Source organism: Aspergillus vadensis (assembly GCF_003184925.1).
Source record: "Aspergillus vadensis CBS 113365 unplaced genomic scaffold BO88scaffold_2, whole genome shotgun sequence".
NCBI classification, from domain to species: domain Eukaryota; kingdom Fungi; phylum Ascomycota; class Eurotiomycetes; order Eurotiales; family Aspergillaceae; genus Aspergillus; species Aspergillus vadensis.
Genome location: NW_020292040.1, coordinates 1,362,784 through 1,388,829, shown reverse-complemented (window position 1 = coordinate 1,388,829; position 26,046 = coordinate 1,362,784). Strand labels below are relative to the sequence as shown.

The window sequence follows — 26,046 nt, the reverse complement described above, 5'->3', positions numbered from 1 at the left end:
TCGCCATAATATATCCCGCATCAAAATCTCTTAAAGTTACCTTCATAGGATATCGAGTCCTGTCCCGATAATAAAGCCGTGTTTGACAGTGACTCGACCTCTCCTCGCCTAAACCGCACCCCCCTCAATTTTCTCTATCTCATAATAACTGAATATCTGAGTTTCACAGAGAAAAGGGTATTGGGCATTATTATTATTTAGTATCTACTACTTTTATCTTCTATTTCAATTCTTAACCCTTATAATACTTCATCGTCACCTGTTCTTCAAAATTCAATTCCCAATTTTCTTTATCCACGATGCCAATATATGTATTTCTGTTTCAGTCTTGCTGGTGGGTGGTCTTTGCCTGAGAGGAGATTAATGTCAGCCTAGTCAGCAAGGGGGTCCAGGACTAGTACTTAGACAGGGAGAGGAAGGTTAAAGCAAATGTTAGTCGGAGGAAATTGTATTAAACTATCTCGGAGGATTTTTTCTACCACCTTGCGGTTCTACTACTACTACATACTCATCAATGGTTAGACATGGATAAATACTGGGAAATATCGTACTACTCATCAGCTACTATTCTTGAATTTGTAGATATTCTGGTCGTTTCAAAAGATCTCTTACTGGATAGGGAAAGATATAAGATTAGGATTTGATGAATGGCATTCTTCCTTCCACCCGTCCCCCAATCCTTCACCGATACAGACGGAGTATGTAAATACAAATGCACATTCCGAACTACTTCATGGCTGGCTGGCTGGTGCATTGCCTGCTTAGGCCACTAGTTATCACTCACTTACTCACTCACTCCCAAGATCCTTCCCTCAAAGCGGGCAGGATGGTACTACGACACTCTCCAAACCCGAATTTACCCCCCGTGAGACGGTTAACGCACCATCCTTCCATGATGACTTCGTCTCCGTCTGCAAGGAACTCGAGTCCGTCCTTGCTGGCTTCGGAGAGGATGTTTCTTTTCAGTCCTCGCTCTAGGAGGCAGGCGACTCCGATTTGCTCGCCTTGGGCGTTGAGGCGCTTTGATTAATTGTTAGTGTCGTATGAATCTACTTATGGTGGACTTGGAAGGGGTGGGTGTTAACGTACGTCACTGGTTATGGTGCCCGTGCCGAAGATATCTCCTGTCGAGAGACCTTCGCCTGCGCTGCATAGATGGGTAACCTGCTGGAACGGAGTCCAGTAGAGCTCCTTAAGGTTTGTTTCCGTGACGGTGTAGGATTTTCCGTTTCCTGTGTATCTCAGTATTGTGTGCCATGGTGGCCAAGGCGGGGACGATGATAAGGAGCGGTGAGGGGAAAGCTTACTGATAACCCTCGCTTTCAGTTCAATATCGAATGTTGCCTCGCTTTCCTTGCCCTTCCATGCTAGGTGTCTCAAGGGCGCCGGGTCCTGCACCCTCGCATTGCAATGTGACCCCTCCAATGCCTCGATAGGCACAATCCATGGCGAGATGCTCGTTCCCGAGCCCTTGCTGTGGAATGGGCCCAGTGGTGCCATCTCGTATGTCTGGATATCCCTTGCAGACCAGTCATTCAGGATGACCAGTCCGAAGATGTGGTCCTTTGCGTTGTTGATGTTAAGGATCTCGCCTGGGGGGAGTGGCTTGGATAAATAAACGCCCATTTCTAGCTCAAAGTCGAAGCGTGCGCTGGGTCTGAAAGCTGGTGGGTCGTTGGGTTTGTTGGAGTCGAGCGTTACGCCCCAAGGCCGTCGGATGGGAGTACCGGAGATGCGGAGACTGCTTTGTCGTCCGTTGTAGACGGAGGGAATGACGAACCATGAGGCTGGAGGCTTCAGGGAGAAGAGTTCGGAGCACTGATGTTTTTAGTGTCTGGATGCGAAAGTGAGAATGGGGTAGAAGTACATTTCTGGTGTGTTCGAACGAACAGTAAAAGTCGCTGAAGTTCTTGGTCTCCATTGGGAGGTGGTTCTGCACCTTTGAGAGGGGAATGGCATAGCTTTTGCGGATATCTTTGTCGGAGAGAAGGTCGACAAGCGCTGCTCTGGTCTGTACGTGGGCTTCTTTGGGAAGAGAGGCGAACTTGTTCAAAGTTGGCTGTAGATATTAGGCCTTGTTTATTAGAAGATCAAGGAGGGACTGGTGTCTATCAGATACCGTAGAAAAGACTTCGCCTTTGAATCCCGGAATCGACTTGAAGTATCCATCCTTCTCAAGTGCACTCAGGTCTATGACATCGTCCTCCAGAACAGTCGCGCATCTCGGAGTTGGTGTCTCCGCGGTGGAGATTACACCGTAGGGAAGGTTGTCGATGGTGAAGGGCGTCTCGGTTAGGGTCATTATGCCTATATGAAATTATCCTAGTGATAGGTGAGAAACTTTAGAAGCTTATGAGCAGGCGAATATTTATCTCATGCTGAATGAGGGGTGCTTGGGTATCACTGCAGCAAGTGCAACTCGAGAGGGGATTGGAGCTCGGGCCAGCTGCACGACCTATGCATTGTTCATAGTTACCTTTTCCGATAGCAACGGAGTAACTTCATCGCGGTGAGACCTGCAAATAAGGGACTGATATCTTATCTGTACACTATGGTTCTAGTTGAAGTCAAATGTCAAATCTCAGTATCTTCAGACGCAAGGGGCTCACCACCACCGCCGCCATTATGAATCTCGATCGAAGCAGGATACAATCACTCAATCACCAACTTTGCCACAATGTTCGATGAGGAGAAGACCCAGGAGGTTGTTCATGGCCTCAAAACTACCCCTGATGGACTCGTGCTCGACCCGCAGCCATCAGACGACCCTAATGATCCCTTGGTATGTTCTTTGTCGAGTTTGAGCGAGCAAAACTGACGAAACCAGAACTGGAAGCCCTCGAGAAAGGCGCGTGTACTTTCAATATGGGCTATTGCTTGCTTTTCGAGTCAAGCCACTGCTATGACGAACATGCAGGGATCGTATCTCCAAGCACCTCTGTATCACAAGACGGCTACTCAGATTTCTCTCGCCGTAAGTAGCACACATTGATATAGCATCATGTTACTGAGAGTAAAAGGTCTCTTGCTCGCTCATTGGGATCATGGTCTCCTCTATCCTAGTCGTCCCTTTTAGCCGTAGGTATGGCTCCTGCTTCTGTCTTTTCTGGTCAACCGTCGGCATCCTTTTTAGCTCGGTATGGTCTGCCATGATGACTAGTCCATCGGACTACATTCCATTCGTGATCTCTCGTCTCTTCGCCGGTTTATGCGCAGGGGTACCTTTGGTCCTTGGCTCCGAGTTCGTCTTGCGGACTTATTTCCGGCATCAGCGAGGTAAATGTCTGCATATACTTCATATCCCCTTCCTCTTGGGGGTTGCAATTGGCCCAGCATTAGGTGCATATGTTGATGCGAGAGCTTCATGGACCATCTCTTTCTGGTATACTGTACCTCTGAATGGGGTGTTGGCTCTGTTGATCCTTGTCTTCATTGAAGAGACAGCATTTGCGGGGGGAGAACAAGTGCGACAATCCTTTTCGCAAGAGAAATGGAACATGTATATCCGTGGAAGAGCGGTTCCACCACAGCTTAGAGCAAGCTGGAAGAACATGGTGAGTCTTATTCTTACCGCATCATCAGCACTCGTATCTTAGGCTGATATTTATAAAAGGCATCCATTCTTCTTGATATCTTCCTAGTGTCTTTTTCTCCTGTGTCAATAATCGTGGGTTTCTTCATGATGGTAGACTTTGGCTTTGCTTCAATGGCCATTGTCCTCGGTGTCACCTTCGTTGAAGCCCCTCGAGACGAAGGTGGATACGCAATGTCAAAGATTTCGATGGCTTCATGTACGCCCCCAGTCTCCCCCTAATTCATTTCGACCGTTAACCCGAGCACCACAGTCACGCTCACTCAAGCAATCGGCACCGCCCTCGCGGAATTATACGGCCATTTCATCAGCGACAGACTTCCTTTATACCTCTTTCACCGAAAATTTAAGTCCCAACATATTGAAACTACAGAATGGCGCCCTGAATACCGACTTCACTGTCTCTGGGTCCCAGTGATAATGCTTCCCATAGGCCTTGGCCTATTCGGAGCGAGTTTAGAGTACCATTACCATTGGGTGCTGTTGGCACTCGGGTTTCTTCTCCTCACTTTCGGTGCCATCTCCCTTCTCCCAGTTGCAATGACATATCTCTGTGAATGTTTCCCGAACCATGTTCCAGAGGTGTCGGCAGGGATGGGAGTTTGGAGGCTTATCTTGGGAGTTCTCTCGGCTGTCTTCATCGCCCCATGGAACGATAAAGTTGGTCCTGGATGGCTATTTGGCTCTGCTGGGCTGATAACGCTCCCAGCTTTGGGAGGGGTGATTGTCCTCATGGTATTTGGGAGACAGGTGAGGCAGATGGGAATTCGTAGGTTGCGAAGTTGAGCGTTGGGGTTTGGGTTGATCAACCATGGTGAAGCTGGTTATAGCCCAAGTTGTGGGCCATCTGGAAAGGTGGGGGATGGCGTTGCTAAACAGATAGATGGGTGCTAGGAGATGATTGACTGCATCACTTTCATCAGGGGAACGCACAGAACCGCTTTGAAGAATCATGAAATTCTCCATAATCAGGTGACCATGTTCTCATGCTCTTCTGATTTCCTACACACCCATCCTAAATCTTTGTTATTTAGATAATCCGAACAAACAAGACTCTCGCTTCATATTTAGCAAATCACTAAACTAACTTGGTGCTCCCTTAGGTTGTCCAGAATAGCATACCATGTCAAAGCAGACACAATTAATAGATCTCCCTACCACGCACAATGCCCCCCATCAACGCGCAAATCCGCCCCAGTCATAAAACTACTCCCATCTCCAAGCATGAAAAGCACCGGTGCCCGGAACTCATCCGCCGTACTTAACCGAAACAGCATATTATCACCCACCCACTGGCTCTCCATCCCTGGCTTCTGAAGCGCCTCTGCCGTGGCCGCAGTCCGAATATACCCAGGCGACAGCGAATTAACCCTAATCAAAGGCATCCCGACTCTCGATCCCCACTCGGCAGCTAGAGACCGCGTGAGTTGATGAACGGCCGCCTTGGATGCGTTGTATCCGGCTGTATCGACGCCCTAGTAACACGTAACATGTCAGTCCACTCTCTCGCACTACCGCAGAGAATATTGCCCCAACCTTATTCGACACATAACCACTCATACTAGCCACAAACACCATGCTGCCGGTAGTATTCGTCCTGAGCATTTCCCGGGCCGCCGCCTGCGCGATGAGAAACGTTCCCGTCACATTGATATCTAGCATCCGGCGAAATGACGAAACGGGGAATTCGGTCGCGGGACCATCGCGGGATAGGCCTGCGCAGGCGACAAGACCCTTGAGCGGGTATCGGAGGGTAGGGATGAACTGGGTGAAAGTTTTCTCTACACCGGATTCGTCCGTTACGTCCAGGGGGTAGTATGTTAGTAGGCGGGCGTGCTTTTGTGCGGTGGCTTCAACTTCAGCTGTGTTTAGGCTCTAGTTAGAGACACTCCCTTCTTTGATTAGATTGGGGGATGGGGAAGGACGTACGCCAGTCCGGAGAATTCGGGACAGGTGCGAGATCAAGACAGACGACATCACCGCCGCTTTCGAGGATCGCAATGGCGAGCGTGGTTCCTAGGAAGCCGGTAGCGCCGGTGACTATTTGAAAGCTCTGCTGTTAGCAGATCCATGCAATACAGTAATACCGTACCCAGGAGATATACTGATGATAGTGCGATTATCAAGACGAAAGAGATCAGCAACAGGACGAGCAGGATCTCCCTGCGAGGGTTTTGCTTCACGGAACTCAGGGCCGTGGACGTTGCAATCGCTTCTCGTGGCCATTATGAGTAGGTGAGATGTAGATAAGAGAATATGTGATGAATCCCAGGTCAACAGAGGTTATTTGTTCCTGTGCGAGTGGAATCACAAAAATACACAGATTTTAGGAAGAGAGAGCAGTACCTTTTCTATATTCCCAACCCCGCATAATGAGGGGCTACTTATCCTCACTGCTAACTGCACTTCTTTTTCTCCCCAATGTGCAAGTCGCATCTGTGCTCCGTCATATGCATGACACTACGTAAACTGGACACGGCGGGTATGCGGCCCGCCTCATCCCCATTGCCTGAGCTACTGCGTAAAGTGGAGTAACTAAGGGGATTTGGTTCCCACTCCTCAAGTTTCTATCCGCTTATCTCCACCGGTGCCGAAGGGTGCAGCTTACGGCCCGACCGCGAGTTGTGGTATGGTCGAACTTCGAGTTGTTTCTAAAAGTTGAGTTTCTGACGAATGCATGTTTTGAATTTATTCGTATGATGGCACTTCTGATATGTAATTTTGTTTTGAGTTATATATTTCTTTCCTGTTGCGAGTTGTGATGGACAATATTTGCGGTGCGGCTTGGAAGCGCCATCGCAAACATAGTGATTTTGAGCTACTAGTAAGGCTTCTACCTCCCCCAATCTTCAGACAAAGAGTAAGCACCTTATTACTATAGGTAGATAACTGGTATTTCATCTCTCAAGAGGCTTTATGAGGTTACAAGACGTCAACAATGACATTAGCAAAAGACATCAAGGTTTGACAAACACTCTGCTCTCTCTAGCATAGACCACTGCAACTTATTCCAACAACAACATTCAATATCAAACCAGTAGACCTCACCCAGCAACCTAGACATTGATTTTAAGCGACCCAAGGGCACTGCCCAAGCAATCCTCCTCCCCCTTCAGTTCATCCGACAAGTCCATCACGTCGTCCAAACACCCAACGTCCCCAGAATCCGGAAGAAGCTGATCATCGCAACCGGCGGTAGCAGTCGTAGCTACCTCCTGTAAGCGACCATCAGCATTGCCAACAATAACCTTGGCTTTCTCACATTGTACGTCCTCATCCACGTCCATTTTACCCTCTCCCAGGACCTCGCCACTCTCGGAAATCGGAGGAGTCTGCTCAGGTTTATTTGTAGCACTCTCGAGCGTAGAGCCTTCACCACTACTCTCGCCATGATGAGCGGTCACATTGGCCTTTTCAGGCACTCCTGGTGGCACAACTATCTTTCCTTTGGAATTATAGAAACGGGCGATAAGCTCCTCATGCTCCGATTCCCAGCGCTTTATATTTCGTTTAGCGAGCATTATGTTTCTGGTGAGCCGCTGTAGTTCACGTCCCTGGATATTGCATGGTGCATGTATCAGTGGCAAAGTTCAATATGTAGATAGACCGGCGTAACATACCGCATCAGCCATGGTCATATTCTCAATAGGCGCTTTTGGACGATCGGTCTGGTCTGTTTCATACCTCTTCTTGTAGGATCTCTGGAGAAAATATGAGCCAGAGTCTACGGATGAAGGGTGAAGGAGAGAAAATGGTGTGTCCCACTCTAGGAGGCATGGTGAAAAATAAGGATCGCTGTGGTCTGTTGGATGGAGTGTGATGATTATAGGTGTATAAGGATAGAGCTGATAATCAAGCGAGTGTAATGCCGTGCAGCAAATGATAGGTAAATGAAACGGTGATGAGTAGAGTATTAGGATGGTCTCAGAAATGTGATGAAGGGTGTAGCTCAGATTGGCGCAAGAGAAGGAAGGTGCTCTCGTGTTCTTTCTCTATCAAAGATTATTCGTGTGCACCTTCACCACGGTGGCTTGTTTCGGGGCTTAGGGTAAACAGTTTGTATGTGTGAATTCCCTCAATGAGCGTAATAATATACTGTGCTATAGGTAAATTTGAGTATATAGGTTGTGCCAAGGGCGAATCGTAGAATGAGAGCCAGTGGTCATGCCGCCGGAGGTCATGGTTGCTTAGCTGGAAGGGCCCTTCTCACAGATTGATACTGAGCTTTATATGTTTAGCCATTCCACAGGCATGTAGAAGGAAGGCTGTCGTGCTATTCACAGCTGTACTCCCATCTAGCACTGATATACACTGCATTACCAGTTCCAGGCATCCGCATAAAAGCATAATTGCTCCGGTGCATGACAGAAGTGACTCGTTTTCACAAAGGTTTGCTATAGCTTCTTGCGTGAATCCATAGTAAGGTTGAGAACCATATAGAGATGAATACAAGATTTGAATAAACTGATTAAAATAAGATTCTTCTTGCTAATTCAATGTCATAAAGAGGGGTCTTTTTATAGGCGCAGATGCGTACTAGGCTATCTGTTGTTTTTGTGGGATACTCCCGATCCTGCGTAGGTAAGATCCCTGGGTATCTCCGACAGATCAGAACCTCCAAACAAAGATGTCACCATCACCATCATCAGCTACCATTCACAAATAAGTTGACCAGGCTCTCAGGGTTGCTGAAAAAGTATGTTGGACTTGGATACATAAAGAAAAATTGATTATTGATGTATCATCGTATTTGGTAGGAGCCTATTTTCACGACCCAAAATAATTAGTGAAGAAGCCGTAACATCGCCTTCTACTTCCACTACTGTTATGGAATGAGGCAGTGTAAGTCTAATGAAAAGATGAGATTAAAAATTAGTGAATGTGAGTTACAAATGTTGAGCTGCAAGGCTTTTTAGATAGACTGTGTGCGAGCATCTTGACGATTTGTCAGCTGATTCTGGCGACTGCAATATATGCTCCACTAGTGGCATCGAACAAACAGTTTGCCAGCAAGATACAACTAATCCAAGCACTTAAATGATTTATTTTTTACATGAGCAAGAAATATAGGCTTCTACCACGCACTTGTAAGCGAATGCATAAAGGTACTCGATAATTTCTGCAGAAAGAAACAAAGAGATGCACATGTAAGACGACCAGTAAAACCTCAAGACAAAGTGGAGGCATGCAACATCTGCAGACACCACAAGAGGCAAAAGCCATGGTCACCTGATCTCTTTGTACTCATCTTGTACATTGATTTTCGCGAGTCATGTTTCATGTTGCCGCGGGAGCTACTTACTACTTACAGCTGGAAGACCCAACTGCCGTTCTATTGGTACAAACCCACAGCTAAAAGCAACTTACTATGACTAAAACTTCAAGCTCTAGGACCCCTACTAACGGGATTTTCGGGATGATCTGCATTTCTATGTCAGGTTAGCTGTCATCCATCAATCTCCGCTATCGTTGCCGGTACATCCGACATGTTCCTAGGGCATCAGTACAGGGAAGAAAAGCACATCACTGGGTCTAGCACTCCCACCCAAGCATTAAGAATAGCATCCTAGTCTACTATTGGATATTCTCCCCTTATTCAGGAAGCTTAAAAACCCACAAAATCCCTCTCCGGAGTGGCCGGACATCCCGACAAGATCGTGCATCTAGATCTTAGTACCCGACAAAGCAGCAAGAGCTTAGATAAGACAAAGAATAAAAGAAGAACCCTCTTAACTAATCACCAGCAGAGAGGATCAAGACACGCACGAATAGGATCAACCATCGGAATTAAACAAAGGTGACTCGGAGTCAGTTTAGACAGTTGGACCCAGCCCATCGGAGTAGACCCTACCTACCTGCCCACCGAACCCAGCAAAGGATACTACTACCACACCTGCCCTTCTACAGGGAGGTACATCTCAGCACACCGAGATCATCCCATAAGAGAAAGTACTACACCGGTACCCACGAGGGCAATCCCACCACCACCACCGACCCTCCCGTCCACAACCCACCGAACGAATAATAGATGGGAATGTCCATCCCTGAAGCAGTCGCCACCCGGCAGCTCGGACGAACAGCTGATCTGAGGTTCGAGAATTATCTTGGCGCTCCCCCCTCAACCTTTCCGTTGTGATGTACCCAGTAGTTAGGATAGTAGAAGGGGAAATATCTGGCTGCCTAATGGCGAGAGTGGGCCTGGAACCTGCTCGCTGTGCGCTCCGTTTGGAGGATGGCTTGCTGTAGGCGTTCGGGGAGGGCTGGGCTTTAAATATAAGCTTATTTGGACGTCTTTTGATGCTATACACCTGGGTTTGATGGTTTCTTTGTCGTGGTGGTGATGTTTTCTATGGTCATGAAGGGTACGGAGGAACGCGGAAATTGTTGCCGGCTCAGTGTGGTCACGTGCTGGTGTGGTTTTTGTGAGTGTAGGGTTTTTATTTTTATTTATTTATTCTTTGGTGATATTATTTAATTTTGTTTAAATTGGGTATGATTATCGCGATCATTTGTCTATCTTCGGGCTTACGAGAGAACGAGCGACACTAAGCGAAAGCATGCATTCTCTGGGTTTCTTTCTTTCTCTCTCAAGGATTGCTGTTGGTGTGACTGCCGCGCTGAGGATAGAGTCGGAGCCAGAGTGGAGCGAAGTGGGTACTGTCAATATAGCGCGAGGGAGAAAAAGGTACTAACAATAAAAAAAAAGCGCATGATGTTCATTGCGAATACCACATAAGACGGAAGAATCCGCCTCTTCCTGTTGTCCCACGTAGACCGTGGTATCAAAGCGTGCGACGATCCATGACGGCATGACACACGAGGGACAAAGAAAAGGTCGGACCACTGGGCTGCACCTGCACGAGCAAGGATAACGGGTGTGATAATGGCCAGGCCAGGCCAGCCACGTCATTTCCAGATTGGCCTACACGCGTAAGAGTAATCAAGCCATCAATCTAGCCGACTCCGCAGGATGGACTTGCATCCCACGACTCAGTATATGCGACCGTCAATCCATGCTACATGAGGTAAATACGACGAGATCTCTTGTCTCCAGCATCCCCGGACGGTTGGCTGGCAGTGAGAATTGAGAACATGCCAATCTCCCTTCCCCTCCGCATTAAACGGTGGATGACCTCGTGATCATCGCGCAGTGACTTCGAGTATGTCTCCACGAGCTGATGACGACGAAGGCGATCGGTGAAAAAGGGTTCAAAATCCCACACCAACGGGAATTTGCCTTCTATGTGCCGCAAACCCCGATCCGAGGGACCCTAGAAATCGCTAGAAGCATAGAAAGAATGGAACGCTTCTCACCAAGACAATGTCTGACACAGGAGGCCAGAGAGACGGAGATGAGTCGGAGCCAGGAGATACGGATACGGAAGACCAGCGGACGAGCGAGATGAAGAGTTTGACGGAAATACGGCCAGAAGAGCGAGGCGCGGGTGGGGCGGATGCTCGGGTGGGAAGTCCGAGGCGCGGTGAATTGCCTGATCCAGTCAGAAGCCGTCTGGTTCGAGAAAAAAAAAAAAAAGATGCGATCGTTAAGTAAAATTTTGCCAGACCACTCGGGAACCATAGGGCCTGAACATGAGGGATAATCGAGAAACTCTTGGGTAATACCTACCATTGTCCTCCGTAGGTAGGGAACCGACAAATGGATCGTCAATAGCTCCTCACTTCAAACAATCGCCCCTTCGTTTAAAGCCAAGCCATGGCAACATCCCTATAGGGCAGAAGTAGGCGGAACTGGCAAACCAAGCAGCGAATTCTAGCCTGGCTCATAAAAACTTGGGTATGAAGGCCTTCGAGATCATAATTCGAAGTGGTCCGGCTTCGGGAGCGTTGCTTGTGAGGAGAAGTAAGCATTGATTGCCAAGGCCGTGCTCATTTTGCACGGCGGGTGCCCATTGATCAGCTCATCCGTGGATGGGCCTTTGCATTCCACTACGCGATGGAGACAGCTTGGCGCGCCAGGAACTAATAAACGAACGGCTCGGGCTCGGTGTATAGACTAGAGAGCTAATAGCCTTGGTGGACACCGTCAGCAAAACACCCTGGACGGATCACGGCACTAGTCAATGGTAGTGGTGGGTGCTAAGAAATCATGTACTGTGGTAGTGGTACACAGTAAGTACCCTGGGAAGTGGGCTACCCAGCTCCTCTACACACTAATTCTCTACTAGCTCCAACACTAGCAGCTCCCTGAACCATCGCATCACTCCATGGAGACGACCACTGTTACCAGTCAAGCTGTTAGACAACGGCTCTGCTGGTAAAACTCCGGGAGTCAAAAGAGTAGTAGTTAACTGTCAGGCTCGCTTGAAGTCAATCAATGGTGCACAAATTATCCGAAGTACAGTAGATACATCCCAGTGGCATCACAGTAGCACTGGTGATCAGAGGGGAAAAGAGGTCCGTGATGTGGCCGGCAGACCCTTGACTCATTCCAGGGCCGATAATCTAGTCGAATACTAAGAGTTAACGTGCGTAGTAGCAACAGCTCTTACCCCCCTCTCCCAGCAAATAGTTTACCGCCAAACTAACAGGGGGGCTGATTCCTGTGAGGAGATGACCCTGCCGCCGTAGTCCAAGTAGTGGTAGCCGTTATTCTCCAAAGGCAAATCCCAAACAACGGAGCCAGAGCCAACGCGCATCGCCCATGACTCTCCTCCATTCTCCATCCTCCGGTTCGTCGCTGCCGTCCCTTCCCGTGCTGCTCTGGACCTGCCACTTCCGACTCTTCCGATGCTTGCCAGATCCGGTGACAATGGCTAATCCACAGTGGCCATCGCTAACTTCCCATGGCAGGTCATACGGCAAATCAATCAATATTATTAAGATCCCCCCCGATGGCGCCGCCCAGCGCCGTTGCAGAGGCACCTCACTGTTACAGGAAAGAGGAGTCAGAAAAAAAAAAATTCCCTCCGTTGCAGTGCTTATAAATTAAAGCCTAGCCCCGCCTTTCCATCCTATCGAGGAAAAAAAAGAGAGAGAAATCGCATTGCGACTCTGGCATGGCACTTTCTGGACAACGAAAATAACCGCCGTCTCTAGTCTCTCACCCACTGCCCTGTCACCAATCAACCCTCCCCCTAAACACTTCCCTCACTCCTAATTTCGCACTGCTGTCGTTGCTTCCAGCTGTTGCTATTGCCGTTGTTTTTTTGTTGCTGTCAACGCCGCGATCAAGCTCTTAATCTTATAGCGTGAAGAAATGGATACCCAAACAACCGTCTTGGCGTCGCGCCAGTCCGGCCGGAGCTCCGAGAGCAGCTCCCTGGACGCTATTGAGAAGCAGAAGCTCGCCAACAAGGAGCTTCCCCAAACTCGCCCTGATCTGCACAATTCGGCGTCGCCCAAGCGATGGAAGACCTTTTGGAAGGCCTTCCGGTATCTGAACAACCTCACCCCCAAGCAGGTCGATGACTTCATGGCATCCTACGTCATCTACAATCTCGACTGGTCTGACGAGAAAGCGATGATTGAGACGCTAGGTCCGGACTATCAGGCAAAGGTTGGCGACTGCCTCAAGGCGTACTATGGAGTGCTCAACCACCTGTGCGCGCTGGGCGACGTGGAGAAGATGTACATCCCCCCATTTATGAGCAAGAAGGCGACCGTGCTGGAGAACCAGTTGTTGTACGAGGAATCGATTGCGCAGGATATCGGCCTTAGCGCCGGCGATCACGTGTTGGACCTGGGTTGCGGTCGCGGAAGAGTGGCCGCGCACATGACGCAATACTCCGGCGCGAAGGTCACGGGACTCAACATCGATCCTAATCAGATCGGCCAGGCTAAGACTTACAATGAGAAGCTCGGCTTCGCCAACAATTCATTCGTCGTCCAGGACTTCAACAATCTTCCCCTGCCCTTTGAGGATGCTAGCTTCGACGCTTTCTACCAGATCCAAGCCCTCAGTCTGTGCAAAGACCTTCCCTCCCTCTTCCGCGAAATTTACCGGGTCGTCAAGCCCGGCGCCAAGATCTCCCTCCTCGATTGGGTTAGCCTGCCCGACTACGATCCGAGCAACCCCGAGCATACCGAACTCATGCGTCGCGTAAAGCCTTTGATCGGTGCTGTTGGCACTCCCACCCCCGAAAGTCTCGAGAAGGCCCTTACCGATGCCGGCTTTTCTGTCGTCCGCTCTGACAATGCCAGTGTTGGAGGTCTGCAGGCGCCCCTCATTGACAAGGTTGACTTCTACTTCCGCTCCATGCGCCAGGTCATTTTGGGACTGGTCAAGACCCACGTGTTGCCCCGCCACTTCAAGACCCTGATCAACCGCTTGTGTCTCGACGGCGAGGCTTTCATCAAGATGGATACTATGCGACTCGTGACAACCAGTTATCGCATCATCGCCCAGAAGCCTCTTCAATAAACTACACACACTAAGAACAGGACTGGGTAAAGGGAATCGGTCATTTGCTGCACATCGAGGATTCATCCACGCGGAAAAGGGTCACCGCCCTTGCATCCAGGAAGCAGACTATTGTTTGTGGGCTGGGGTTTCCATGAGACCCCGACGATGATAGCTGGATGGGACGCTTCCACACATGCAGTATTCCGCGACTGGATATTTCACACGTCTAACACGTCTCTCTTCGCGATATGCTGATGACATGAGCATGTCACTCAACTTTGGCACATATGAGTCAGTCGCGTCGAGTTGATCGCCGCATCTTTCCTGGTCCTGTGGCCACGGCGTGTTTCTGTCCATAAAGTGAGTGCCTGTTTAAGTCCCAACATCGCACGCTGGATTCGCTGCACAAAGCGTTCATCCATAGTACGATTTTACGATCGGCTTTCTCTGACATGGTTTTGAAGATATTTGTTCTTTCCGGTTCGCATCTATATACCCTATAATCTCTGGCGGCTTTGCGGATCATACCCATTTCACGACCCCATGGCAGAGCGCCCCGACAGTTCTTTGTTACCAACGCTCGCTCGCTTGCATTCTTTCTGGTCAGTTGGGTTGCATCCATCCTGCGTTATATTTCTGTTCAGCTCTGCGAAGCCTAGCCGGTGTTTTTGGTGTCTCGCATATGGTTTCGTTTCATTTTGATCTCAGGATACCCCATGTAGATAGGGCTGTCCGTATAGAAGTACATAGACTAATACCACTTTTTTCTGCGATGACTGTCAATGGGAGACTGTGAACCCACGTATGCCAACGGACCGAGTATCACCGATAATCGGCCGTGCTCTCATCGTGCTAGTCTGGCAAGCCGCCTTGTGATTTTTACGTAAGGTATGCCGACTCACGTCACATGACCACGGGTTGTCGGAGATGCAATACGACAACATGCCTCTGCCCTCATGCACGCCATAGGCTTTTGGCCAGCATTCCTAAGCTTCCCTGCATCCTGCTGCCGACCCGAGTATGCAATTCCGAGTCAAATATTAGACTGGAAGGATCGCAATCTATGCTTCTGGCTCGCTCGCCATGACTCGAGGTACCCACCGACACTCTAGTCTGTGTACCCGCACAGAGGCACTAACTCCAGGATGAGCGGGTACCTATCCACGAGTTCCTCAAGCAGCATCGTATAATAGGTGGGTTGATATCGTGAAAGCATTTCAATCCATCCTCTCCAAGCACTGACAGCGACTAGGAAAGCGCATCACGGACCATCCATATCACCACGAGGTGTACCGGCCGCAGGGATGGGTCTCCACTCATCCGCGCTGGAGTCTCAAATCACAGGGCGCCTTTTGAGCACGTTGTCCGTGGTTCCCCCGCCCTGGGCCTGGGCATAAGGTCCCTATGGCACCCGCATCAGCGTTCCCTTATCACTTGCCTAACTAAGCACTTGCCTTATAACCTCGCCCTCAATCAGCGAAGACCAGCCGTTTTGCACTGCTTCGGATCGGCTTGTGCTGTGGGAACTCTCCTCGTCGACATTGGGAATGATGCAAGTGCCCTCAACCCTAGTACACGTTGATCAGCTCCTGTGGATCCGCACGATCGTCGCCCATCAGTCACCCGCCACATTGCAGTGTGCACGTTTGAAGGACCGGGCCGTTGCTACTTAAAGTCCCTTGCATCTGCAATGAGCCAGCCGGGCGCCCATTTGGAAGCCGAGGACTGGCCTCTTCCGCTGTCCGTATCTCGACCAGAAAGCATAGTCTCTTCCTCCACGAGCTCTTCCGGACCCAGCTATGCCACATCGCCTATTTTCCCGCCTCCGCTGAGTCGTACGGCTTCTTCAATTGGATCCCGGTCGAGGCAGGCTTCATGCTTCTCCTTATACGAAGACACCTGCCGCTTACCGCTGAACCATTCTGTGACCATGTGCGTATTGCCCAATATCCCGTGCAGACGACAACCGCTGATGGAGCCATTACAGCTCCTTCGTCCGGAGTAGTAAACTCTTCAAGCTACGCTTCACCTGCATCGACATACGCAAGGATGCCACGGGAAGTTTGAAGAGTCTTGAGTTGGGCGGAGGTCCGGGTCAGCAGACTCCTTTGATACATACTTGTAAGTGTTTGAAAGAGGCCTGCGGATGACCATGCTAACCCGTCGTGATTCATCTGTAGTCAATGATACCAAGCTTCCAGTTCCCCATCTTGAACATCCAAAGCTCCCGAACGAGTCGTCGCTGCGCGTTTCCTTCATGGACGAGCAAACCGTTCAATCGGCCCACAACGTGTTCCTCACCCAGATTTCTTATACGTTTGATGACTGGCATGGTGCGTCGCATAATGCTCTAAAAGTGGTTGAATCTTTTGCTGATTCCCATTTGCAGATTGTGTGCAGTTCCAAGAATTAGTCCTGGGTTCAAAACTGGTCTTCATAGCAGGCATCGCCGAGGCGAAGTCCAAGGGCCGAGGGGAAGAGTGCATCAGCCAGAACCTACGCATTCTACGGAATCACAATGGCAAACAAGTCATGCTCTTCTTTGCCAACTCACAACGGAAGGAGTTGAAACGTTATGTGTCCATACCGATCAACTGCATCGACAGCTTCAATCCGGGCAAGAAGGCAGGAAAGCCGGTAGTTCTCCAGTTGCAGCCCAACTTTGATATTCTCTCCCAGATGAGGACATTATCTATACAGTTTCTTGATGATTTGGGTAAGTTTCTCTTCGAACATCCCCAGCGGGATTGCTAACGTGCTCCACTAGACCGGAAAGCATTTTGCCAATTTCTAACGGAAAGCACCACATAATAATACAACACACTCCATTAAACATTGAATACGATACCCACGGAAACACGGTTCGGAAAATAGGCATAGCATCTACTAATTACCCAACATGGAATCAGTGGTTTACGAGTCTGCAGCAAGGAGTTCAGAGGGCGTTGGGTTCTCAGGTACAATGCATAATTTTTTCCTTTTTTCTTGCTTGCTCCTGTGCGGCCACGCGTCAGTTTCATTTACAATACCATAACTTTATTGTGAAACTTCAGACAAGATTGGGACCTTACGAGGCACAAGGGGCACGTGGTTGGTCGAGCCAGTAGGACGGCTTTCAGCTATAGCCAGGTTTCATCGCTCGGCGAACTCAAATGTCACAAATGGCAAATTTGCCTCGTATCCAGTGGAAGGCAGCTCGGGAGCCTGGCCAGGGACCGAAAGAACTCCGGGATCATGCTACTACTGGCGTCTTTCGTTCATCTGACAGAGGCAGCCAAGTGGACAAGTGGGCCCCAATGAGTCCCCATCCTGCCCGCACGTGCCGCACGTGGAGCGAGGAATTGGGCGGGTGCCCCAGGCATTGAGGTCCACTCCGGCCGCTACTGCACGCACTGTCACAGCTCCCGCCAATCACTTTGTTGTGTCCCTGCTTAGTTCAAACCTTCCCGGGAGAAGTATATTGTGCCTCTGGCCTCATGGTGGGCCTCGAGTACCCCTCTCAGACTCATCCTCCCCTATCTTTCAACGTTGCGCCATCCTTTTTCTTAGACCTTCATCCTCAGATCTGGGGGCCGCAGGATCTATTCTTCTCACTGTACTTGCAGGTCGATGGCCCTTCATGATGTCATCCGTGTACAATCTGATTTCTAGAATCCATCTGATCCAAACGCCAACACGAACATACAACCATGGGCAAGTTCCGCACGCGTTGGTATAAGACCGACCGAGCTCAGGATTTTGAGCATGAGCAGGTAGAAGCTTCTTAGATGCCTCACATCCTGGGTCTGCTAGCTAATACTATGCTGGTGCCATAGGATCGAGATGTTCGCGCTCGGCAGGTGTATGACACAATCGATCGCCAGGGATTTCAATACTTGATCGTCTTCGTTGCCGGTGTTGGCTTCTTTCTTGATGGATACACACTGTTTGCAAGCAACATGGCGCTTCCGATGATCTCCTACGTCTACTGGAAGAAGGAGGTCTCTTCGATCAAGATCACTCTATTCAACATTGCTACATTGGGAGGGACACTACTGGGACAGGTCTTGTTTGGATACCTAGCTGACCGGAATGGACGCAAGAAGATGTATGGATTGGAGTTAATTCTCATGATCACGTCCACATTGGGCGTTGTGATGGCCTCCCGCGGAGAAAACGATTCAATGAGCATCTACGCATGGCTCATCTGGTGGCGTATAGTTGTGGGAATTGGTGTCGGAGCCGACTATCCTTTGAGCTCGGTGATCACGAGCGAGTTTGCCCCCACTAAACACAGAGCAAGGATGATGGCTTCGGTTTTCTTCATGCAACCTTTGGGGCAGATCTGGGCAAACCTCGTGTCGCTGATTGTCATCGCCACCAGCCGTTCAGATACCAATGATTTGACCATGTCTGTCGATAGAATGTGGCGTTACGTCATTGGTATCGGTGTGATACCGGCAGCAATAGCAACTTGCTTCCGGTTCTTCGTTCCAGAGTCACCACGCTTCCTCATGGAGATTGACGATGATCCAGTGAAGGTCGAGTTCGATGCAACCACACTATTTACTGACCCAAATGCCGTTACCTCCTCCCCGACTCTCGAAACTGAAAGCTGGCACAATTTCCCTGGGCAGGCATATTCCCTAACTACCATCACGGCCGAGGACCGATCCTCCACATCCCAGACCGGGATCCTTCAACCAGCGACTCTGAACTCTCACTGGCGCTTAACATGGAAGGACATCGTACAATACTTCTGGGTGGAAGGCAATTGGCGGACTCTAGCTGCGACGGCCGTGTCCTGGTTCTTCTTAGACTTTGGCTTCTACGGCATCAGTCTCTCGAGCCCGCAGTTCTTGGCTAAAACTTGGGGGTCTCTTCATTTGAGCGCACCAGCACCTTACTGGGAGACGAACGACAGTCCTGGTGCAAGCGTCTATGACATGTTCTTTGCAAGCTGCACCCACGCGCTGGTGATCTTGAATGTGGGTAGCTTTGTCGGCGGACTTCTTCTCATCTTGGTGATCCACAAACTGGACAGAGTCGCTCTACAGAAGTACTCGTTCCTCGCACTATCCGCACTCTTCGTCGCCCTAGGTTGCATGCTTATTACCGTACAAAAAGAGGGTCCTGTGGCCGTTGTTTTGTACGTCATCGGCCAAGCACTCTTCAACTTTGGTACGTAACCTTTCCACCGTGGAGTCGATGTAGATGACTCTAACCATCATTTCTATAGGACCCAATGCTACAACATACATCATCCCCGCTGAAATCTTCCCCACCCGTTACCGTGCCACCTGTCACGGACTCAGCGCCGGCGCTGGTAAGATCGGTTCTATAGTGGTGCAGGTCTTTTCAGCCTACTACAACTTCGGCGGCGGTTTCGGAGAGGAGCCGGTAAAGCGTCACGGCTACGTTATGATTGTCTTCGCTGTATGCATGCTCTTTGGGGCGATAGTGACATGCTGGATACCTCCGATCCAGAGAAAGCCAGATGGATCTGGAAGAGGTAAATTGTGGGGTGGCAAGACGGAGACGCTGGAGACTCTGGCGCTTGGTCGACTCGGCTTGGACAGCCGATATGCGAACCAGGGGAGACGGAGAAGGAGGGATGTTGTTACATGATGTGACAACTCCATCACGATGGCGGTTTGTTTATCCTGGGTATATAACCACGGGTACATACTTTAATTTCGCTGTATATATTTGCCAGTGGTCGGGTTGATAGACTGTGATTCCCCGATTGCTTAGTTTCCCGCATAAATGCTGTACATACAAGAGAATAATCAGAAGATACGAATACGGTATGTTGATGATAACGGTGCAGCTTTGAGGGTGACACTATAGGACATGCAGACCAGACATCAAATATATCAATGTACATGATGTTAAATAACAGATTATTGAGTAAATATTCGAAAACAAACTTATTAAAAGGTAAAGGAAAAGAAAAAATTGGAGAGGTGGGAGTACAAGGGTTAGTAGAAAGATAAAAAAAATCTACAGGAAAAAATAATGCATCATCCGTGAATCGAACACGGGCCTCATCGATGGCAACGATGAATTCTACCACTAGACCAATGATGCTTGTTGATGTCAGATCAACCCATATTAGTATTATAGCCTTCCCCAATCATCACGCAAAACAAACTTTCGACTAGTTATGTCCGGCATGTCCATTTATGATCATTACCTACTAGTAGACTACGTGGTCGGAAAACCGAATCTTGGATCTATTGGATCTCATTATCTTGTACCTGCGATTACAGTATAGGTTCTATATTTTGTGGTTGGGTTTATTTGCCATTCATGTCGTTGTTACTTGCTTTTTGTTGTACTAATAAATACTTGGCTCTAATCGTATGGGAGTGGATATATATAGAACCGCATCCGTACTCGGGTCGAGTTGCAATGGTCTACACCAAAGTAGTAGTAACGATTGTATCGTTCGCAGTACCGTGATCAATCTTGCGACTGCATTATCGTCTAACTAGTATCACCGTCTTTAATTTTCATCCAAAGCTGCCGACATTTCATCTGTTAGCTCATCCCCTGCCAGCACACCACTATCCGACCAGAAATATTTGGTTCCATCCCCGCTCCCACCCAACCCACTTAGTTATATCTCTATCTACGGAGTACCATTTGTTGTGATGGGTCGATCGGCATCGGCCCCTGCCCCACCACCATGTAGAATGGTTCACGCTAGAAGCATTGAAACCCACGATGATGATAGATAATCCCGCACCTCTCGATGAGAGCTCCCCACCGTGGATAGTACATGGTAAGCGCCCTGTCTTTTGAAGGATTATTGATTGGTCGGTTGTCCCGTGCCATGCAGGCTATCATAACCCGACCTGCAGATGTTCCAGTCAGCGGGGTTGGGATCGTTGATGCCGATTTTGTGACTGTGTACAGGTGGCTAGGATGTCGTGGGTCGGGTTTGCGGTAGGGATGGGGGATTCTCCAATGAGGATGCTAGGAGATCTACTCCGTAGCCTAGAGAGGTAGATGGGTGTTTTGAGTGCTTATGATCTGCAGTGGCTAGCTGAACAGGCTGGATAAAAGTCCACTTAGGTCGATAGGAGGACCGGTTATCGGTCGTAGATGGTGAGATGGCATGTTACTATCCGCGAGCTGGGCGCTGAAAGGCAAAACTTTGATCAATGGTAAACTCGTACCTAATTCCGATAGCGGCCGGGCTCACGATGCAGCCTGCACGGATACTGCACTGGTAAACATGATGGAGGCAGCTGTGGGTCGCATGCAAGGGTGGGTGGGTATGATGGGCTCATATTGGAAGAGATAATATCCGTCGGTTCCTTCGGGCAGTCACACGAGGCAGAAGCTTGAATGACAGAATTGAATAGTGACAGAACGAGCCAGTGTAGGAGATACTGTGTTTTACCTGCCATCTGACAGATAGCCTCCGAAGTCGTTCAGCCGGGTTCCTGGACGATGCGTGGAACCCGCACTACCCGTCTGGTTCGGATCCAGAATCGATTTGGATATACCGACCAGCGAGATAATGACCCATTGCCAATTCCATAAGGATGGAATCTGGTAAGTAGCACTGTTGAAGCAAGGTGAGACCGACTGTGGAACCTCAGGAAGAAAGTGGAAGGTGGGAGATTCCCTGCGGGGTCACGTTCCCGGCTGGGTTCCCTCCCTCTGTTGCAATCAAGACATCTTCCCCTCTTTCTACATCTGTCCGGATTCAAAGCAGGATGTAACCACTCACTACTATTCTGCACAATTCGTGCACAATTGGTACGGTTCACCGCAATATAATTGAAAAGTATGCTGTCACCTCACTCGTCGAGGTCCGCGATGGAGATCTGCAGAATCCAGACCCGCCAGACTGCGGGGTATCCAACCAACCGAACCGGCAGGCCAGTTTAGCGCCGCCACGACCCGTCGGACCCCCCAGCACACCCCGAGCTAGCAGGAGAACTATCTATGCCGACCGGAACGAGCTGAAGAATGGGCGTGCAGATACGAATCTGACTAACCACATTAATCCGGTGAGTTGTCATGGCTGCTGTAGTAGTGCTCAGCTGTGGCATTGAAGAAGCGGGGTTGGTACTACCCCCGCTGATTTAAACCCGGCCACTTCTCCTCCCCTCTCTAACCCGCCCTGAGAAATACTACCCCGCTCTACTCTCAGCTCACTATTCCTTCATCACAGGCACAATGCCTTCAGAAGACGTGACAACTGGCTCGGTCAATGTTCCTGTCGGCACATTTCCCCAGACATGTTCGTCGACCGATGTCAATGCCGACCAGGTCGCTTCGCAGCTAGTCGAGAAGATCAACACAGCTCTTAGCAAAGGAGATGTGCAGTCCTTTTCTGACCTGTTTCTGGAAGATGCCTACTGGCGCGATCACCTCTGCTTGACATGGGACTTTTACACCGCGAAAGGCAAAGAGAACATTCACGGCTTGCTCAAATCCGGCCGCCTCCCAAGCAAAATCGAGATCGACCGCTCGACCGCATTCCGAGGCCCCTACGTCGGCCCTATTGATGCCTTTGGCGACGTTACAGGCATCCTGTTCTATATTACGCTCACCAGCCCCCTGCTCCATGGACACGGTATCGTTCGGCTGGCAGAAAAAGATGGCGAGTGGAAGATCTTCACCTTCTTCACCTCCATGGAGGGTTTCGTCGACCACCCAGAAGCGGTGAACTTCAAGAGACCCATGGGTGCACAGCATGGCGAAAGCTTGGATCGAAAGAACTGGAAGGACCGTCGCACGGCCGAGATCGAAGCTAAGGACCGGTCTCCAACTGTCGTGGTTGTTGGTATGCTACTCTTCTGACAATTTGTTGCTAGCTGATGTGCTGACCCGACCAGGTGCTGGCCAATCCGGTCTCATCATTGCGGCCCGCCTTAAGATGCTGGGTATCGATGTTCTGATCATCGACCGAGAGGAGAACATTGGGGACAACTGGCGCCAACGCTACCACCAGCTGGTCCTGCATGACCCTGTCTGGTTTGACCACTTTCCCTACATCCCGTTCCCGCCAAATTGGCCGATCTTCACACCAAAGGACAAGATAGCCGAGTGGTTTGAGTGCTATGCTAAGCTATTAGAGCTGAATGTATGGACCAAGACCGACATCAAGGGCTCCTCATGGGACAACAACGGAAAACAGTGGACTCTTGATTTGCAGCGGCGGAAGGAGGATGGGACGGTGGAGAACCGCACCCTGAACCCCCGGTACATCGTCCAGGCCACTGGCCATTCTGGAAAGAAGAATGTACCTGACTTCAAGGGCATGGATTCCTTCCAGGGTGACCTCATCTGCCATAGCAGCGAGTTCCGCGGTGCCAAGCCCGAGTCGAAGGGTAAAAAGGCTGTCGTGGTTGGGGCGTGCAATTCCGCCAACGACATTGCACAAGATTATTATGAGAATGGATATGACGTGACGATGGTGCAGCGCAGCTCAACCTGCGTGATTTCCTCGGAGTCGATTGTGGAAATCGGCCTCAAGGGCTTGTACGAGGAAGCAGGACCCGGAACCGAGGAAGCCGACCTTTACCTTTGGAGTATCCCGGCGGAGCTGTTCAAGGCTCAGCAGATCAAGGTCACCAAACGTCAGAACGAGAACGACCGGGCGACTTTGGAGGGGCTGGCGCGGGCCGGGTTCAAGGTAGACCGCGGTCCAGACGGAGCGGGTCTGCTCGTTAAATACCTCCAACGTGGTGGAGGCTACTACATCGACGTCGGGGCCAGCCAATTGATCATTGACGGCAAGGTGAAGGTGAAGCAGGGCCAGGAGATTACCGAGGTCCTCCCTCACGGGCTCCGGTTTGCGGACGGGTCGGAGCTACCGGCGGACGAGATCATCTTGGCGACAGGGTATCAGAACATGGCCACCCAAGCACAGCTCGTGTTCGGCAAAGAGGGCGAGAAGGTGAAGGAAGTCTGGGGATTCGACGAGACGGGCGAAATGCGCATGTGGCGGCGGACCGGGCACCCAGGCCTGTGGTTCATGGGCGGCAATTTGGCCGTCTGTCGGTATTACTCGCGGTTGCTGGCGCTACAGATCAAGGCACTAGAAATTGGCGTTACGTCTTACGACGGTTAGAGAGACTTGGCAGTAGGGTGAAGACAAAGGAAATAGGTATGAAGCAGATATAATTGATAAAAATAAGTTGAGCAGCTGCAATAAATGTCGCAACTCAACAATCTATTGAAAATGAAAATTCCAGGTATCACAAAAATATCCATAATAGACCCGCTATGCAAGAAAAAAAAATATGCAATCTCCAAGTGATAGTAATGAAAACCATCGGAGCGGAGAATTCTGTAAATCCCGTGTTCCTTCCTTTTTTACCCCAAGAAAAATAAAAAAAGGACCAGCCAAGCCGGACGGACACTCCCACCAACACCTCCGACGCACTGAACAACAACAAATACCCCCTAAACCAATACCTCTGTAGAGAATGGAATGATGTATGGATGTATGGTATTACAACCACCCCTCCATCCACGCAACATAAACCCCCAGCGTCAATACCAACGTAACCACCTCCTCCCCAGCACCACCACCACCACCACCACCTAATATCCCCACCTCCTCCAAAAACCGCACTTGTTTCGCATCCCACCCGCCAACCCTCAGCCCCTTTTTCTCTAGTCCAGCCAGCCCCGACCGTCTGACACGCTGATCGGCGCCAGCTGCTTTCTCTCCTCCGATGGCACTAACGCACAGCACAAACCGGGGATTAGCATTGGCATTGGCATCGGAACTGGTAGTAGTGGAGTCTTCCTCCTCGCAAGGGTTTCCTGTTGTTGTTAATGTATCGGAGTCCGTTGATCCCGACACCGCCGACCCCGACGCGGTTCTTGGCCGGGTCGTCTGGGACTGGGTTTTCCGCCGCCATTCGATGATGACGGTTTCTCCGGACGGGGTTTTCTTCTGTCGGAGGATGAAGCGGTAGTTGCCTCGGGGGGTGCGCGTTGCGGAGTAGGTTTGGTGTGTCGTTGGGAGGTAGATTTCGTCGTCTTCTGTTGTGGTAGTAGTAGTAGTTGTTGGTGGTGGTGGGGTGGTGGTGGTGGTGGTGGGTTTCTTGGGGTTGGGGTTGGTGTTGTGGTTGTTGTAGATTACGCCCGCGGCGATGGGGTAGGTACTACTACTAGTAGGTTCTGATGATGATGGTGATTTTGTTGTTGAGGTGGTGGTGGTGGTGGTGGTGGTGATGTCGGTGTAAGCGTCGCTCTGTAGGATGTAGAGATCCCGGCCGTGGAGCTTGCGCGGACAGTTGGGGAGGCATTTCCCTTGTCGTGGGGGTTGGTAGATTTCGAGGATGGGAAGAACCCGGTGTCGGTTTGAGGTTATTGAGAGTTGTTGGATTTGGAGGAGGAGGCGCGGGGTGAGGCGGAGGCAGGGGGAGGATTTGGGAGGAGGGTGGGCGAGGGGGAAGGTGTGTTTGGGGGTTTTTGTTCTGTTTAATCGTTTATTAGAATTAGGTATGGTGTTGATGGTGGTGATGGAGGGATGTATGTACCTTGTTTGGCTGGAGATGGAGCTCTCTGCGTCGCTGTCTTGGGTGGACATTTTGTATTTGTATACTACCAGTGCTGGTATAGAAGGAGTGAGGAATGTCAAGATAGTATAGATGATAGTAGTAAAGGATGACTTGAATATCATCACTTCAATGAGAAAAGTCCGCATATTTATTACTCACACCCCATTCTCACCCAGCCCTGTCGGTCTACTACTATCTCTGCATAGATCGTATTCGTTCCCATCGCACGGGGCGCCGATCCAGGCACTAGCTTTCTACGTACCATCTTACAAGGTGCAGAGAGGGTGTGTATGAGGGTGTGACCAACTAACTAGTCTGGTTCAAACCCACTCATCACACGAAATTATTTTCACCGTTCAAGCTTATTCTTTTTTTATAGCCTTGGCGGGGCGGGGCCATGGACTGGGCTGAAGAGGAAAAAAAGGGAACGAAAGGGACGGGAACCAAGATGCAGGTTGAGTTAGACCAAAGATTCAGCTTGCCTTCGGAACATCTCATTTGTTGAGAATTTCCCCCGGTGGGGAAATTTCTTTGCGACTCCCGACGGTAGAAGATGAGGTGAACTGATTTCC

General features: G+C 50.0%; 10 protein-coding genes and 1 non-coding gene across 11 annotated transcripts; 5 read left to right on the top strand and 6 right to left on the bottom strand.

Annotated features, from left to right (window-relative positions):
- Nucleotides 1–642: 642 nt before the first annotated feature.
- BO88DRAFT_401242 (2-hydroxyhepta-2,4-diene-1,7-dioate isomerase) lies at nt 643–2,318 on the bottom strand. The gene is made up of 5 exons (XM_025705793.1): nt 2,120–2,318; nt 1,868–2,059; nt 1,308–1,818; nt 1,090–1,232; nt 643–1,020 (listed from the first exon to the last, which is right to left on the bottom strand). Exons 1-5 carry the CDS (start codon nt 2,300–2,302, stop codon nt 793–795), a joined length of 1,257 nt encoding a protein of 418 aa, XP_025567442.1. The 5' UTR covers nt 2,303–2,318; the 3' UTR covers nt 643–792.
- Nucleotides 2,319–2,677: 359 nt separating this feature from the next.
- On the top strand, nt 2,678–4,378 carry BO88DRAFT_331571 (polyamine transporter; the record flags this gene model as incomplete). Its single annotated transcript, XM_025702684.1, has 7 exons — nt 2,678–2,782; nt 2,828–2,974; nt 3,021–3,082; nt 3,134–3,276; nt 3,340–3,554; nt 3,614–3,791; nt 3,846–4,378. 7 exons carry the CDS (start codon nt 2,678–2,680, stop codon nt 4,376–4,378), a joined length of 1,383 nt encoding a protein of 460 aa, XP_025567441.1.
- Nucleotides 4,379–4,746: 368 nt separating this feature from the next.
- On the bottom strand, nt 4,747–6,009 carry BO88DRAFT_484544 (oxidoreductase; the record flags this gene model as incomplete). The annotated part of the gene is made up of 4 exons (XM_025712286.1): nt 5,698–6,009; nt 5,522–5,632; nt 5,129–5,454; nt 4,747–5,067 (listed from the first exon to the last, which is right to left on the bottom strand). The coding sequence occupies exons 1-4, from the start codon at nt 5,816–5,818 to the stop codon at nt 4,747–4,749; spliced, it is 879 nt and encodes a 292-aa protein (XP_025567440.1). The 5' UTR covers nt 5,819–6,009.
- Nucleotides 6,010–6,637: 628 nt separating this feature from the next.
- Nucleotides 6,638–7,369, bottom strand: BO88DRAFT_468232 (uncharacterized protein; the record flags this gene model as incomplete). The annotated part of the gene is made up of 3 exons (XM_025711554.1): nt 6,638–7,146; nt 7,213–7,293; nt 7,358–7,369. 3 exons carry the CDS (start codon nt 7,367–7,369, stop codon nt 6,649–6,651), a joined length of 591 nt encoding a protein of 196 aa, XP_025567439.1. The 3' UTR covers nt 6,638–6,648.
- A 5,106-nt stretch (nt 7,370–12,475) lies between these two features.
- Nucleotides 12,476–14,315, top strand: BO88DRAFT_401239 (class I SAM-dependent methyltransferase). The gene has a single exon (XM_025705792.1). The coding sequence runs from the start codon at nt 12,810–12,812 to the stop codon at nt 13,971–13,973; it is 1,164 nt and encodes a 387-aa protein (XP_025567438.1). The 5' UTR covers nt 12,476–12,809; the 3' UTR covers nt 13,974–14,315.
- On the bottom strand, nt 14,111–14,742 carry BO88DRAFT_101761 (uncharacterized protein). The gene has a single exon (XM_025701195.1). It carries the CDS (start codon nt 14,575–14,577, stop codon nt 14,248–14,250), a length of 330 nt encoding a protein of 109 aa, XP_025567437.1. The 5' UTR covers nt 14,578–14,742; the 3' UTR covers nt 14,111–14,247.
- A 444-nt stretch (nt 14,743–15,186) lies between these two features.
- On the top strand, nt 15,187–17,038 carry BO88DRAFT_401238 (uncharacterized protein). The gene is made up of 5 exons (XM_025705791.1): nt 15,187–15,887; nt 15,943–16,076; nt 16,136–16,288; nt 16,345–16,671; nt 16,723–17,038. The coding sequence occupies exons 1-5, from the start codon at nt 15,646–15,648 to the stop codon at nt 16,764–16,766; spliced, it is 900 nt and encodes a 299-aa protein (XP_025567436.1). The 5' UTR covers nt 15,187–15,645; the 3' UTR covers nt 16,767–17,038.
- Nucleotides 17,039–17,448: 410 nt separating this feature from the next.
- Nucleotides 17,449–19,738, top strand: BO88DRAFT_401236 (phosphate transporter). Its single transcript, XM_025705790.1, has 3 exons — nt 17,449–17,707; nt 17,771–19,115; nt 19,174–19,738. The coding sequence occupies exons 1-3, from the start codon at nt 17,645–17,647 to the stop codon at nt 19,560–19,562; spliced, it is 1,797 nt and encodes a 598-aa protein (XP_025567435.1). The 5' UTR covers nt 17,449–17,644; the 3' UTR covers nt 19,563–19,738.
- A 215-nt stretch (nt 19,739–19,953) lies between these two features.
- BO88DRAFT_t38 lies at nt 19,954–20,024 on the bottom strand. The gene has a single exon. It is a non-coding gene; the product is annotated as a tRNA-Gly (tRNA).
- Nucleotides 20,025–22,130: 2,106 nt separating this feature from the next.
- On the top strand, nt 22,131–24,176 carry BO88DRAFT_484540 (flavin-containing monooxygenase; the record flags this gene model as incomplete). Its single annotated transcript, XM_025712285.1, has 2 exons — nt 22,131–22,740; nt 22,793–24,176. The coding sequence occupies 2 exons, from the start codon at nt 22,131–22,133 to the stop codon at nt 24,028–24,030; spliced, it is 1,848 nt and encodes a 615-aa protein (XP_025567434.1). The 3' UTR covers nt 24,031–24,176.
- On the bottom strand, nt 24,098–25,571 carry BO88DRAFT_401234 (uncharacterized protein). The gene is made up of 2 exons (XM_025705789.1): nt 25,454–25,571; nt 24,098–25,390 (listed from the first exon to the last, which is right to left on the bottom strand). Exons 1-2 carry the CDS (start codon nt 25,501–25,503, stop codon nt 24,415–24,417), a joined length of 1,026 nt encoding a protein of 341 aa, XP_025567433.1. The 5' UTR covers nt 25,504–25,571; the 3' UTR covers nt 24,098–24,414.
- Nucleotides 25,572–26,046: the final 475 nt, after the last annotated feature.